Source organism: Plecotus auritus (genome assembly GCF_963455305.1).
Source record: "Plecotus auritus genome assembly, chromosome: 9".
Lineage (NCBI taxonomy): Eukaryota > Metazoa > Chordata > Mammalia > Chiroptera > Vespertilionidae > Plecotus > Plecotus auritus.
Genome location: NC_137783.1, coordinates 45493138 through 45507497, shown reverse-complemented (window position 1 = coordinate 45507497; position 14360 = coordinate 45493138). Strand labels below are relative to the sequence as shown.

Sequence of the window (14360 nt, the reverse complement as noted above, 5' to 3'; positions counted from 1 at the left end):
ACTTACCTCTGAAAGCCTCTTTGTTCTTGGCAAACAGAGGGGTCATTAGTAATGGGGAAAGCAGTGGTGTGCAGACATAAATCCCCAGCTGCAGGGCTGATAAACAGCATGGAGGGGACCAGGCCTCAGGGAGCCGGCAGGTTAACCATGTGCCAAGAGTCACTGTGGGCTCAGGCCTGTGTCCATCCATGTGCAGACTGAGCCATCCCTGCCCAGGCTCTGGAGGCACCTGGGGACTTGGTCACCCACAGTGGCCCTAAGGACTCCCACCTGCCCTGGGAGCCCCCAAGGCCCCAATCTGTCTGTCAAATGAAAAGGGTTGAGAGCAGCCGGGGCTAGAGCAAGCCCCGCCGGGCACTCAGGCCCAGCGTGGGACAGTCTGCGTGAAGCTGCCTTTGTGGGCATCCTTTCTTCCTGCTTCAAGATGCGGGTGTGAGGCCAGAGCCTGGCAGGCAGTATTCTTTGCAGCAGTGTCTACGCTGGTCGAGGGAAGTAGAGCCGAGGCCAAGTCCCAGCCTTCTGTCACCTGCTCCCCTGGGGATCTGCCCTCCTGCCCGTCTGCTGCTGTAGGCTCTTACTGAGGCTGGCTCGCAGGGAGACTACGGCAGGCCGGGGCCGGAGGAGAAGGGCAGGCAGGAACAGGTGGGTGCTACTGGTGAGCCAGGTCTCAGGATGGGAGGGAGAAAGAGAGGAGGACTGCCCTTTCCTCAAGCTGTCAGAAAGGATCCAGGTGGGATTGAGCAGTGACAAACAGGCCCGTAGCGGCTGCCCTATGACTGTGGTCCAAGTGCCACCTTACCAAGGATGGCAAATATGTGCCACAGTATGGGTGGCCCTCTCTCTTTCCACACCCAGGGCAGGTTCTACCAATTGAATACAGCACTCGGCCTGTTTGGTTTCATGGTCCTCTTCAGGCACCATTACCAATCAGTCAGAGTTGGCACGTGAGAGGAAACCCATTTGTCATCCTTTCTAAAAGCCCCAAAGCACATCTGTGCTGGCAGCAGGAATCGAATAAAGCTATGCTAAGTGCTCCAGGACTTCCAGAAGTTTCTGCCACCTGCCCCCACCCTCACACACATCCCCTACGTGTAGGTTCACATCCTGAGTCTCCCTTTTCTCATCTTGTTGTTTGCACTGGGAACTTGGTCCAGGAGAGTATGTCGCTGGACACTCATAGGAAGCGTCCTATGGCAATTGTCCCCAGATTCTAAGCTCCAAGCCCAGCCAGACATCACAGCCTCAGCAGTTCCATCCTCTAGCCTCCTGCTCCAAGGGAAGGGGGAAGGAGGAAGAGCTGGCTGGGGTCATCTGTGAAAATTGGAGAAGACCGGGGGATGAAGGGCAGTCGACCTGGCACCCAGCATGGACCTGGAATGGACCAATGCCCTGCAGAATGGCCTCCCAGAGTCACTGCAGAAATTTCCGGTCTGGCCATGACCTCAGGCCAAGCCCTGGCTCCCTGCTCCCTGGCCCAGAGGCAATGAGATGAGGGGACAATCCTCCACTTAGACAGGTGTTCCCTTCACTGCTGGCCCCCCGACTCCATCACCCTGGGGGCTCACTGGTGTTCCCTCCAATCTCCAATGCAAGTTCCTTGTCACCAGGAGGTACTGGCTTTACTTCCTAGTTTGAAAAATGCATGGAGACCAGCAGCAGCCTGGCCACCCTCCTCCTCTGCCCACCAGAGGGGACTCTGCCTCCAGCAGAGCGGCTTCCTTCCTAGGACCAGCCTGTCCACAACCTGGCCTAAAGACCACCTGCATCTGACGCCTGGGAGCTGCGAGAAAGGACCATCCTGGCCACCAGCCCAGGCCTCCACAATGAGGGTCTCTGTCAGTGCCAGGGCCTCAGCATTTTTGGTAGGAGCCCCTTGCGATTTTTGGCTTACTAGGGTTTGAAACCCCACTATCCTAGAGTAACATTCATTCACTCATTTATTCCACGAGTACATGTTGGGGCTTACTCTGCTGGCAGAACAGGGAAGCAGGGTGGGGGAGCAGAGGCCTGAACCCATACTGCTGCTCTGCACCTGAGCTGGTCTGGCAGCTCTGGGCCTTGGGTCCCCTGGGCTTAGAGGCACAATAGCAGTCACGCCAGCAGCTACCGGTCACAGGGAGCCCCTTATACCCTTGATCTCCTGCATTTCCAAGGATGTAAGGGGTCTCCCTCCTTCCAACAAACCCCCAGATTCCCAAGAGAATTATTAGCTTAGAGCAGTAATAATAACAGATAATACTTACAAAATACCTCATACACATGCATTAAGCTCTTCACATATAGTACTGTCTTCTGACCTTTGAACCACCCATGGCAGGTACTCTTATTGCTTCTATTTTATGGCTGAGAAACTGAGGTATGAGACCACCCAAGGCAATATGCTCAAGATCCCATCCTCTATGTTCTTGGTCACTGCATCTTGGTGTCTTTTGAGCTTTATGGCAAAAATGCCCCCAAATGCCATTCCCTATCCTTGGGGGTGTGGTAGAGAGGTGTGATGGGGTGGACACTGGCCTGCCATCCTCTTGGCCATCAGTCTGACCTGCCCAGATGCACCAGGCTGGCCCTTCACTGCCTAGTGGGCAGAGCAGGGAGGCATATGTGGGCAGGGGTGAGAGGACAGGGCCAGAGCCAGCATCTGTAAGTGAGCGAGCAGCTTCTCCTGGAGGTCTCACCAGCTCTGTGCTCCAAAGCCACCCGCCCTAAACAGTCGGACGGAGCTGCTACTTCAGTCTCTGGGTGGAAACATGGGTCAGGGAATCCATCACCCAGAACCTTCTCTGTAGTCTGTCATTACTCTGCTCAACCAAGAGGTCAGGGTGGGAGAGGAGGGCTTATGTGCCTCCCCTGCTATAGTCCAGACGACACATAAATTTCTAATGGTCAGAAATGTGAAAAGAACATGAAACCAGCCCAAGCAGCTCTAGTAGTTCTAAAATGATGTCAAAACATCATTTCTTTCTGTCATCAAGTCAGAAAAGAAAACCCAGAGTACCACAGAAGGTTGGATGGGAGTCACCCATGATCCAGGCTCAGAACCCCCTGGGCCAGAGGCCTCAGACCTGGACACTGGCACACACTCCTGCCCCCCAGCATGGCCCAAGAGTCCCTGGCGTTTTAGCCTCACCCCAAGCTCCTCTCCTCCCATATGGAGCATATTGCCTTGGGTGGTCTCAGACCTCAGTTTCTCCTCCCCTGCTCCTTCCTCCTTCAGGCAGTCAGTCCCTTTTCCAGATGCTTTGGTCAGAGTTGGTCATATCACTGTCCCGCACACCCATTCTCCAGAGCCCACACCCCTGCAGTGGCTCTTTCTCGATGGTGGTGGGGGCCCAGGGATAGCCTGGCCTTACCTGAGACGATGGTGTAGCCAATCCCCCGGGGACGTCCTTTGTCCTGGTCGATGGCGGTGATAACGCGCACAGTGGTGCCCTGGGTGGGAGAGAGAAGGGGCTTGAGTTTGGCTGCGAGGCCCCTAGCTGCTGCTCTCTTCCTTTCTAGCTGTCCCGGAACCCGCAACTTCCCTCTCAGGTGGATGCTGCAAGGCCAGCCGGGGGAGGAGATGGCGGGTGCTCAGGCCTCAGGTACCCCCCCTCACCCCTGGGACATACACTGAGGCCCCCAGGCAAACACCTGTGTCCTTTGGAGAGGCCCGATCTTGCTGATACTCTCACTTGCCCTTCACCTCCCCATCTCCCACCATTTGGTGAGATCACCCAGGAGAGGAGAGCTGATGGAGGAGCCAGTCGAGGTACAACGGATCTGGCTTTTATTTCAATCACCCACCCAAGTGCTGTGTGGCCTTAGGAAGGTTGCTGCACCTCTCTGGTCTCAGTATGCCCCACCTTAGTATGAATAAAGCATAAACCCTGGGACCTTGTTTTCACTAGGACCTGAGTAAAGGGGAACATCAATGATCAATTACTCTAAGAATGAAAGCACCATAATCCTAAAAGCGAATGTCTCCAGGGATGACTGTGGCAACCCTGAGCCCTATGAGCCATTGCCCATCCAGCACCGCAACCGGAAGTTCCTACCACAAATGGCTGTGTCCCACACCCCTTGTATTGTCCTTGCAGCACTAGAGGAGGAGGGGCCAGGAGCCAGAACTACCAGTATGGGGATGCAAAGGTCCCTGCTCGTGGGAGCACAGAGTCTATGGCAAAGGGTGAAGGACATATGCATGTATACTACATATATATGGGGTGCTTAGATACAGAAGTCCACCTGGAGGAGCTGGCAAAGGATTGTACATGTAGCAACATTTAGGGTGGAGTCATAAAGAATGAGGAGGAGTTTGCCAGGGAGAGAAGGCGTTCCAGGGAAAAGATACAGCACAGGGGCTAAAAGAACCGAACTCTGTAGGAAGAGATCCATGTGAATGGGCACATTCAACTACCAGTTGATGGATTAAGTGAATGAATGAATGAATGAATGAATGAGAAGATTCTAATATCACTACCACTTGCTGCGTCACTAGCTCAGAGCAGCTTTCACTTTGTTCACCAGGCCCTACCACACTGCTGTCCAGACAGCCATGCCTGCTCACCATGCCTGCCTCAGGTCTGCGGTTTTCCCTGCATGGTGGACAGCAGGATAGCCCTGTCCCTGTCCCCTAGGGAAATATCAATCCTGACATCTGCTTGCATAATAAAGGGCCCCCTGGCCTTGGTGCCTCTCACCTACTCATCAGCTGAAGGCTGAATCCTGCAGGCTGCACCCTGCATCCCCATCTGAGTACCTTCTCCTGGGGCAAGAGGCTTATTTCCTGACATGGGCCCCCTGAGCTGGAGGGTGGGGCCCTGGGGTGCAAGGTGCCTCCCTTCCAACTCCTCCTGGTCTCACTGTCAGGACACAGGAGGGGCGCCCACCATCTCACCCTCCCCAGCCAATGCTGCTCCTGCACAGCTGTTTCTCCATATCTCCTGGAGCCCCAGGGTACAACCCAGAACAACTCCCGGTTGGCTGAGAGGTGAGAATGTTCCAGGAGAAATGTCTCCCGCAGAGAGATGGACACAGTCCAGGGGCCGAGGCTGTGCAGAAAGCAGGCCAGACCCCTCCTTTGGGCTCCTGCCCAGGGACAGCAGCTCTGGCTAGATCCTTGCGAGAAACAGACTGTTCTGAAGAAGCCAGAGAAAGACACCGTCAGATGAGCATCCCACTTGGTGGGCTCTGAGGACACAAGTGGTGCCAGGGCCTGTGAAGTACCAGCTGCAGCAGGAGCTGTCCTGTCTCAAGCAGCCACGTGGTGTCACGGCTGCAAGTATTTTCTATGTACCATCTCACTTCCCCCTCACAACTGCTGAGACAGCCCCATTTTACAGAGGCAGAAACTGAGGAACAGGAGTTAAGCAGCCTTCCCAAGTGAATGATAAAGCCAGGATTCAAATTCAGGGACTTCGGCTCCCAAAGGATCTTGCCTGCCAGGCGACGCTGCCTCTGCCACAGGCTCTGTTTCAGTAATGATAACAGTTATCTGTGAAGGTGGTTGCTATAGTGCTTCTAGAGTCTCTAGCGTCTAGACCAGCCATGGGCAAACTACGGCCCGCGGGCTGGATCCGGCTGTTCTATCCGGTTCTCTTGCTCTCCCCTCCGCTCCTTTACTTTGAATTTATGTTAGTTCACACAAACACTCCATCCATGCTTTTGTTCCGGCCCTCCGGTCCAGTTTAAGAACCCATTGTGGCCCTCGAGTCAAAAAGTTTGCCCACCCCTGCTCTAGACCAAGCACTTCGCAAGCATTAACTCAGGCCAAATTTGGGAAAACGTACTTACCCCACACCTGCCTCGGAGATGCGCAACAGGTGTTACTAGGGTTAAGGCTCCTGGAAGTTGTCAAGTGGCAAGGAAACCTGGTACCCTTTGTCCCCAGACTTGCTGATCTGAAGACAGACTCTTGCCTGTAACATTTGTTAACAGCCCAGACGCAGAGCAGTGGGAGGCCGTTTGGAAAGCCCTGCATTAGACTTGAAGGGTCTACAGACTCTACACCAGGGGTGGGCAAACTTTTTGACTCGAGGACCACAATGGGTTCTTAAACTGGACCGGAGGGCAGGAACAAAAGCATGGATGGAGTGTTTGTGTGAACTAATATAAATTCAAAGTAAAGGAGCGGAGGGGAGAGCAAGAGAACCGGATAGAACAGCCGGATCCGGCCCGCGGGCCGTAGTTTGCCCAAGGCTGCTCTACACCAATGCTTCCCACACCACCCTACAGGGAGCTCCTTTCTGGAGTCTGCCCTTCCAGGGGTCACTCCTCACTTGGGAGAGGCCTGGATTTGTCCCCAGGAGGAAGCCCTGAGGGTGTAGGGCTCTGGCAAAGGCTCCAGCTGCCAGGACAGGCTTTCTGGACTTGGGGACAGCTCCCTTTTTACAGCCTCATCTGGCCTGGGCCACACACGTGCTCTGGAATGAGGGTCCCGGGGCTGCCCATGGTCTGCTGAGGGACTGTGGGGTTTGGGGGGTGGGCACTGCTGGCCTGTGCAAAGGGACTTAGTGGCCGAAGAACCCTCAGTCCTCATCATAGCTGTGCGTGGACCTTCCCTGAGGGCGCTCCTGCACTGGCCGCCTGCCAACCTCCTGGGTGGCAAGGCTCAGAGGGGTCTAGCAGGCAACCCAGCACCAGGCGACAAGGAGGCTGGCTCCCCAGGAAGAGCCACACCTGAGCTTCTACAGAGTCAGATCTAAAAGGCTCCCGACAAAGTTCGGGATTTCATCTCTTTTTGGGTAACTAAATCCATTTTTAATAAAACTCTGAGCTTTTAATACAAGTACAGCCACAAGGACTGGCAATGTTATGAGAAGGAATTAACAGGGAGGAAAGGGGCTCTTGGGAACCCACGGATCTTGTTTCAGATTATATTTTCAATATACTGAAACTTATTTCCAAAGACGAGGAGATGGAGAAGGAGGCCTCCGCCTGACCCGGAGCTGGGCCCCTCACTGGGGGTGCACCGGGGTGTGGCAAGGAGAGCAGGTGGGCAGGCTCAGGAGGGCTGGAGGTGGGGCTCACCCTGACATGGGCGTCTTCTCCGTACAGGAACCCACGTTGTGAGAAGGAGGCCTCTTGGGAGGCCCCCAGCAAGGCTGAAGGTACATGGGCCTGTGGAGTCCCAACTCCTTGTGGTGGGAAGAGCAGTACAGCAAGAGGGTTAAGGCTTAACTCTATTGCCAGACTGCCTGGGCTTGAATCCTTTGAGTTACTTTACCTCTCGCTGCCTTGTTCTCCCCATCTGTAAAATGGGTATAATACCAGTTCCCACCCCTCAGCAACTGACACGTGTAAGGCAACTTGGAAGAGCGCCTGGTCCACAGCAAATGCTAGAACAGTGCCTGCTATTCACTGGGGCCTGGAACCGCTGTGAGCATCCTATGCAAGCTGAGGTGCTCTTCCCTGAATGCTTGTGGCCCTTCCCTGAGGGTCCCGATAGTCGGTAAGAAGGGTGCTGACAATGTGCGTCCTCTGAGACCCACAATGTTAGCAAATTCAGACTCCCCAGCACCCTACACTAGTAATCCCCACCCTAGAGGTAAGGCGTTTTCCGAGGGAGAGCCAATATTTGGAGAGCCCCTACTATGCGCCAAGCACGATGCTGGGCACCCAACACAGGCTCTCTCACTTTTCCTCACAGCCTCCACAGTCAGGGAACGGGCTCTGAGGGTCAGGGACTGCTTGAAGGCACAAGTGGGTGAGTGTGCCTGGGGCATGGAGGGCAGTGTTGGGGTGGGCCTGGGTGGGTGTGCCAAAGCAAGGGGTGGGTGAGGGCTGAGAGGCAGCCTCACTCACCCACCCATGAGGCTTGCTACCAGTAGGGTCATCAGGGCAAAGGCCAGGAAAGCTGAGACTTCTCCAGAAGGAACGTGTGGCTTCCCTGCTCTCTGAGGCCTGCCTCCTTCCTGAGACGCTGGCCAGGGGGCAGCTGAAGCCAGCACCCGAGCTCTGCCTGCCTCCATCCTGGTCCCTCCCCCACTTTTCCCCTCTCCCCTCCCCCTATTTCACGACAGGATTAAGGACCTGGAAGGGGGAGTCTCTCAGGAGGGGGAGGTGCCCTTGGGGGGAGCCCGGTGGGGGCTGAGGGGACTTCCAACAAGGGCTGCCACAGCAGATTCTGAGGCAGAAAATCCTATTTCTCAGTTCTTAATTCCAGTCAATTCCAGTCAAAGGGCTGATAGGCATCGGCCGGCAGTAATTTGTGCAGTTTATCCGCTCTTTTCACCTTCTATCGGTCCTTCACTGACGGGCAGGCTGACATGCCGCTGCTCGAGTGAGGAAATTAAAATTTGATGCAATAATCCCAAATAAGAAGGATTTTATTAGGTAATATATACACTTTAGATGAGGCATGCTGGCCTGATACTGTGATAGAGAGAGGCATACATGCTGGGAGCCGCAGATAAAGCGGGAGAGTGGGCCATGGTCTGAATGGAGGCCCCGGCCAGCAGGGGCGAGGCTGGGAATGGGACGCCTGGGTCCCCCACCAGGAGGCTGAGCAGGCCGTGGTGCTCCTCAGCCCTGGCCGGGCCTGGGGTGTTCTGCATTCAATCCGGGCTCCACACTGTAAAGGGACATGGAGGGCCTGGATCAAGGCACAGAAACCAATTAGAAGCCTGTAAAATCAGGCTCGGTGCGCGGGAATCGGCCTATAGCAGAACAGCCGTGCAGGAGGGCTGGGTGCTGGAGAGCTCCTTCCACGTGGGGGACAGGGAGGAGAGGCAGAGGTGTGGATGCAGAGATGGTTCTATGGCCCTCGGGAGCAGGGAGAGTCCCCTGCACCCAGCTCAGTAAGAAAGGAAGGCTTCAGTGTCCTCATGGGGACAAAGGGACAACCCAGCAAGGCAGAGAGATATCAAGATCCCTGCACCTGAGAGAGCACACATCAGATATTAAGAAACCAAGCACAGGAGAGAGATGCTCAGGGGAGTAGGTGTCCCTGTTTGCCTGGCCTGAGGGTCACCCTAGCAGGGGCCTGTGGGATTATCTGGAGAGGAGAGGGTGTGGCTTAGCGCAGGGCCCTGAACACAGGAAGGGCTTAATGAACATCTAGTTTATTAATAAAAGTGTGAAACATAGACTGAATAAATGGATAAACTCAGAAATCTGCAGATCTTAAACAATTAAATTACTTGGCTATGATAGAGGGATGACAGAAAAAAAACACACTGAAGGGTCTCAGAGGACCCACATTGTCAGCACCCTTCTTAGTGACTATCGGGACTCTGAGATGAAGCTGAGGATGGGATCCCCAGCCCAATCCAACTTCTATACCAGCCGTGGGCAAACTACGGCCCGCGGGCCAGATCCGGCTGTTCTATCCGGTTCTCTTGCTCTCCCCTCCGCTCCTTTACTTTGAATTTATATTAGTTCACACAAACACTCCATCCATGCTTTTGTTCCGGCCCTCCGGTCCAGTTTAAGAACCCATTGTGGCCCTCGAGTCAAAAAGTTTGCCCACCCCTGTTCTATACTGAGGACTGGCTGACTCATAGCCACAGGGACTGAATGCCTGCAATGCTGGTGCTTGCTGGGTGCTCTACCCGAGTGTGCTAACCCCTCAGGCGAGAGAGGCACTGTGGACATTATTGGCCCGTCTCCCAGGAGGAAGCAGTCTGGAGACTGGCGATGTGGCCAAGGCGAGTGCGTGGCTGTGCAGGGACCTTCTCCAAGTTCCTCTGGCTGCCCAGCCACCATCACATCCTCACTTCAATCAACAAGTGGTTCTACCCATCTTCTCTGCATTTGGTCCTGGGCATGATGCCCTGGGAGACCCACAGGAAGCTTGTGACAAGCTCCAGAGACACAGGTATTTTGATCCCTGGGGGCTGTAACGTCACCCACTTACACATCAGTGAACATTACAGGTGTGACTATACTTCGGTGGTAAATTAGGCAGCACAGGGAGTCCTACCAGCGCTGAGCGGAGAGGAGTGGCCATGTCTGTGGGCCAGTGAGGATGAAGCCAGGAAAAAAAACAACTCTAACAAAGGTGGTCGGTGAGGTGAAAACCAACAGATGCCTGGTCTTTCGCATGAGGGTGATGACTGGGGTAAGAGGGCTTGTATGACCCTCTTACATTCATTCGCTCATTCATTCATTCATCCACCCATTCATTCAACAAACACTTCCTGAGCATCCATGTTGTGCGATGCCCACAGCAGACCCCAACCCTGCCGAGATATACTTTAAGTCCACCCGAGGAGCCGAGGTGGAGCAGGCTGTTTAGGATCATGAGAATTAAGACGAGGTGTCCGGGGCAGAGGGCAGGTGGGAGGGCCTGCCTCCTGAAAGGTCAGGGAAAGCCCCCTGGGCTGAGAAGATGTGAGCTTAGCAAAGATGTTTTGGAGGAGACAGCCTTCAGTCTCAAAAGCTGGAGCCTCTGCTGTCTGTGGACCACCACGGAAGAGAAGGCTGTGGTGGAGGCATTGAGATACCCCCCTCTACCCTCCAAGCAGCTTCAGACACCCTCTGTAGGAAGCCAAAAAGTGTCTTGTTTGTTGGATCCTTCAGTCCATACCTGGGCCCAAGAAGGAAGTGGCTACCCCTGCACACCCAGAGGCTGAAGCACAGTGCGATCCTGGGGACAGACTGAGTCTCCAAACTGCAGGTCAGGCTGCCTGGCCTGCGGTGGCCCAGGGGCGCAGTCTGCAGCCTGGTCAAGGGAAGCCCGCCTCTCGCGTGCCCGATTCTGAAAGCCTGTGTGGATGTGCAGGCAGGGCCCTGAGCACCCACTTGTATGTCCTTCCTCTAAGCCCACTGAGTCCTCTCAAAGGAAGGGCACGTTTTCTTTCCACAGGAGCTGCTCCCCAAGCTGCATGTCCAGGGGATTCATCTGCCCAGAAGAGCTGCCTTTTTCTAATTCATCGGCCCACAGCGGGGATCGTATCCCAGTTTGCACAAAAGCACAGATGGCTACCAGGCGAGGGGTGCTGTCACTGCTCGCCTGGCCCACAGCTGAGTGGGCACAGGCTTGTGTTTTGTTCTTAAAGTCACCCAGTCACAGTGAACTGAACCAGAGGAGGACACGTGGCCCCAGGGCAGCCAATCTACAGGCTGATCTATGGTGATCTATGACCTTATGACATGGCACAAAATCCTGAGCACAGCTAATCAGGTGTCTGTCTTAGAATACAATACTGGGCTTGAGAAACCTACAGCCTGAGCCGCTGGGAGGGGCAGCTGGAGCAGCGAGCTCTCGGGGAAGAGCCACGTCTGAGAGGGCCTGCGAGCAGAGGGCAGGCTGCCGCCATCTCGGAGCAGTGTCCATTGGCAAGAGAAGTAGATGGACCTATTGGCCTGGAGAGATAAGACTGAGCCACACGGATGTTTCCCTGAGTCTGGCTGAGTCCAAATCTGCTCTCTAGCCCAGGCTGGATTTTCCAAAGGTGTCCCATCACCCACATACATCTTTCTGCATTGCCCCCCTTCACTTGCCCTAGCAAGTCTTTGTTCTTTGCCACTCAGAGGCCCCTGGGGATGAAGTGAGGTGGGGGGTGTTGTGTGAAGAGGGAGTTGGGTTTTCTCTGTGCTAGAACACCCATCCCTGCCACTTGTAGGGATTGGGGGAAGCAGGAAAGCCAAGGAGGAACCTGCCCCACAGGGCAGGGAGGTCTTACCGGAGGAGAGTGCTCATAGATGTTGGTGCTGTAGGGCAGGTTGATGAAGATGGGGTCCATGTCCTGGACATCTGTGATGATGATGGCCAAGTTGGCCAGGGTGGACAGAGGCCTGGTCTTGTCTTGATCCTAAGAATACAAAAATACACAGCCTTAGGTTAAGTGATGTTGTGGACAGGCACACATGCACACAACACACACATGTGCACACATGACATTCATGTACACAAACATGTGTGCACACGTGCTCCTGCACTCCCCCAGGTATGTGGAAGTTCAAGAACTGAAGAACCCACACTGATCTCTGACCTGTGCAGGAAAACACAAACAGCACCCCCAGAGCCCAGTGAAAGGTGGTTAACCAATGTCACAAACAGGCTGGAGCAGAACCCCGTCTCCTGCCCTCAGCCCAGCCTGGGCCTGACTACCTGGATATCTGGTGGGTGGGGCGACTGGCTTGGGATTCAGCTAGGGGCCGCTTCTCCTTTCCATGCCCACTTTCTGCCCCCTTTCATCCCCGAGGATCAACATCAAGGGAATGACTAGGATGGGGTTCTTAGAAGAAAGGCCCTTGGACCCCAGAGGGTCTGCTCTGGGACCTGCGTCCCTGCTCTGCATTCTGGTTTATTGATCAAGTTATGTTTCCAGTAGAACCAGTAGGGGGAGCTCTAGGGCCTGTGACATTGGGGGACTCCCAAGAAGGAATCCCGAGAGGTCACAGGCCACCCCCCTGCAGCCAGACAGGCAATGTTTTTTTTTTGTGTGTGTTTTTTTTAAAATATATTTTATTGATTTTTCACAGAGAGGAAGGGAGAGGGATAGAGAGTTAGAAACATCGATGAGAGAGAGACATCGATCAGCTGCCTCCTGCACACCCCCCACTGGGGATGTGCCCGCCACCAAGGTACATGCCCTTGACCGGAATCAAACCCGGGACCACTCAGTCCCCAGGCCGACGCTCTATCCACTGAGCCAAACCAGTTAGGGTGAGACAGGCAATGTTTATACCCTCCTAGTTAGCTGGAAATGTAGTCCTGTGAAAGCTCACCAAGAAAGAAAACCTGAAACCCCTGTTTTATTACCCTAAAATACAAGCCCACTTAAATAGCCCACTACTGTTGAATAACAATAGTAACAAGAATAGCAGCTGCATGCTGAATACAGATTATATACCTGGTTCCAGGCGCTGTGCGGACACCGCATTTGCTTTTGTAGGTATCATGCATGTATTAGTCAGATGAGTTTACAAAGACTCAGAAAGGTTACGTAACTTGTCCAGAGTCACACAGCTAGTAAGTGTGTACCCAGGACTCAAACTCAGGTCCTTTTGACATAAAAATCTGCCCTTAACTCTCTTGATGTGGGACCCTGAAGCTACAGGGTGGGATGGGTTCCAGCCACCACTTGGTGGGTACCAGGGTAGCCACCCTGACTACTGGGTGGCTACCCTGGTACCATACGCTCAGTCCCTGACTTGCTGGGTCACCTTGAGTAAGTTCTTTCCCCTCTTGGAGTCTCAATTTCCTTTTCTGTGAGATGAAATGGCCTCTATGGACCCTTGGGCTTGTAAATTCTCTGGTCTGGGAATTGAGGAGCAACTGTCCTTGGCTTAGACTTGCCTTGGTTTGTCTGGGGTGACCTGAACACCCAAGGCATTCCCCACATTACAAACCTAGTGCCTGCTCCCGCCCTCCACTGATTGAGCTGTGGGACCTTTAAGAAGGAAGGGCTGGTTGTTTTAAGAGTCCTTCCTTAGGGGCAGCCAAGGAGAGAGTAGAGGGCCTTCGGGGATGAAGAGTGGGTGTAGCAAATGGAGGGGAGAGTCTGGAGGCAGGAAGAGGTGGGCAGAGGGACCACGGGTAGACAGCTTCCCAGGCTCCAAGACCACAGTGTCCACAGCCTAGGCTTGGGGACTGCCCATGGTGAGAGCTCTCAGCCAGGGGCCTGAATGGCCACCAGGCAGACACGGCCAGAGGACGAGGTCTGGCAGGAGGTCCCTTGACCTCTTGGGCAGGGGCTGCCAGTGATTCTGATCTGCCATTACCAGGCTTTTGTTGGCAGCTGGCTTTGTCCATCCTGGCACCTGCCCTCCCCACCCCACACTATAGCTTCAGTCCTGCTCCAGCCACAGATGCCCATGTCCAGCCCACACTGGACTCCATGGCTGAAGAAAGGGAGCGGACATATCTGGCTGGGCAGGCACCTTCCCAGGCTTCCAGCTGTCACTCTGGGCCTTCAGCTCTCACGTTTGGCTACCCTGGTACTGGACTTGTCCGCAGTCACTGGAACCCACACTGCTCCCTGCAATGCCACATAGAAGAATCTCCTGGGGAAATGCCCAGCAGCCAAGGGCACAGCACCAGTCCTGAGAGGGACCTGTGAATGGGAGGTGGCACGTGGGTGTGGGGTGGAGGGAGCCATCAGTACCAAAGGGAGTCCTGTGCCCCTCCTGCTCTCCCACGTCAAGGCCTGATTGCTAGGACATTAGCAGCAATTTAACTGTATTCACCATCCCAGCTTGAGAGGCCCCGCCACCCAGACTCACGCCTGTGCCCAGCGCCATTCTCTCCCCGACCTGCACAAAGCCATTCATACGGTGGATGGAAATGATCGTATAAGGACAGGCTCATAGTGAGAAGAGAGCAAGCATCTATGTGTTTCTGGGCCCAGGGGTGGACAAATGGGGAGTGGTAGGAGGGGACCACCCATGCGTGGGTGCAAGGGAGTGCGGAAGGGTACAGGTGGGTGCAAAAA

The 14360-nt window shown here is 54.6% G+C and overlaps 1 protein-coding gene across 1 annotated transcript in view; it reads right to left on the bottom strand.

Annotated features, from left to right (window-relative positions):
* Positions 1 to 14360, bottom strand: part of LOC308257819 (cadherin-23-like) — a gene marked incomplete at its 3' end in the record, with an annotated part of 323284 nt that overhangs the window by 142523 nt on the left and 166401 nt on the right. Inside the window, exons 8-9 of the mRNA XM_080687874.1 lie at positions 11607 to 11735; positions 3351 to 3429 (exon numbers count right to left, since the gene is read on the bottom strand). Of these exons, the coding sequence (XP_080544000.1) occupies positions 3351 to 3429; positions 11607 to 11735 (208 nt within the window). The remainder of the gene's footprint in view (positions 1 to 3350; positions 3430 to 11606; positions 11736 to 14360) is intronic.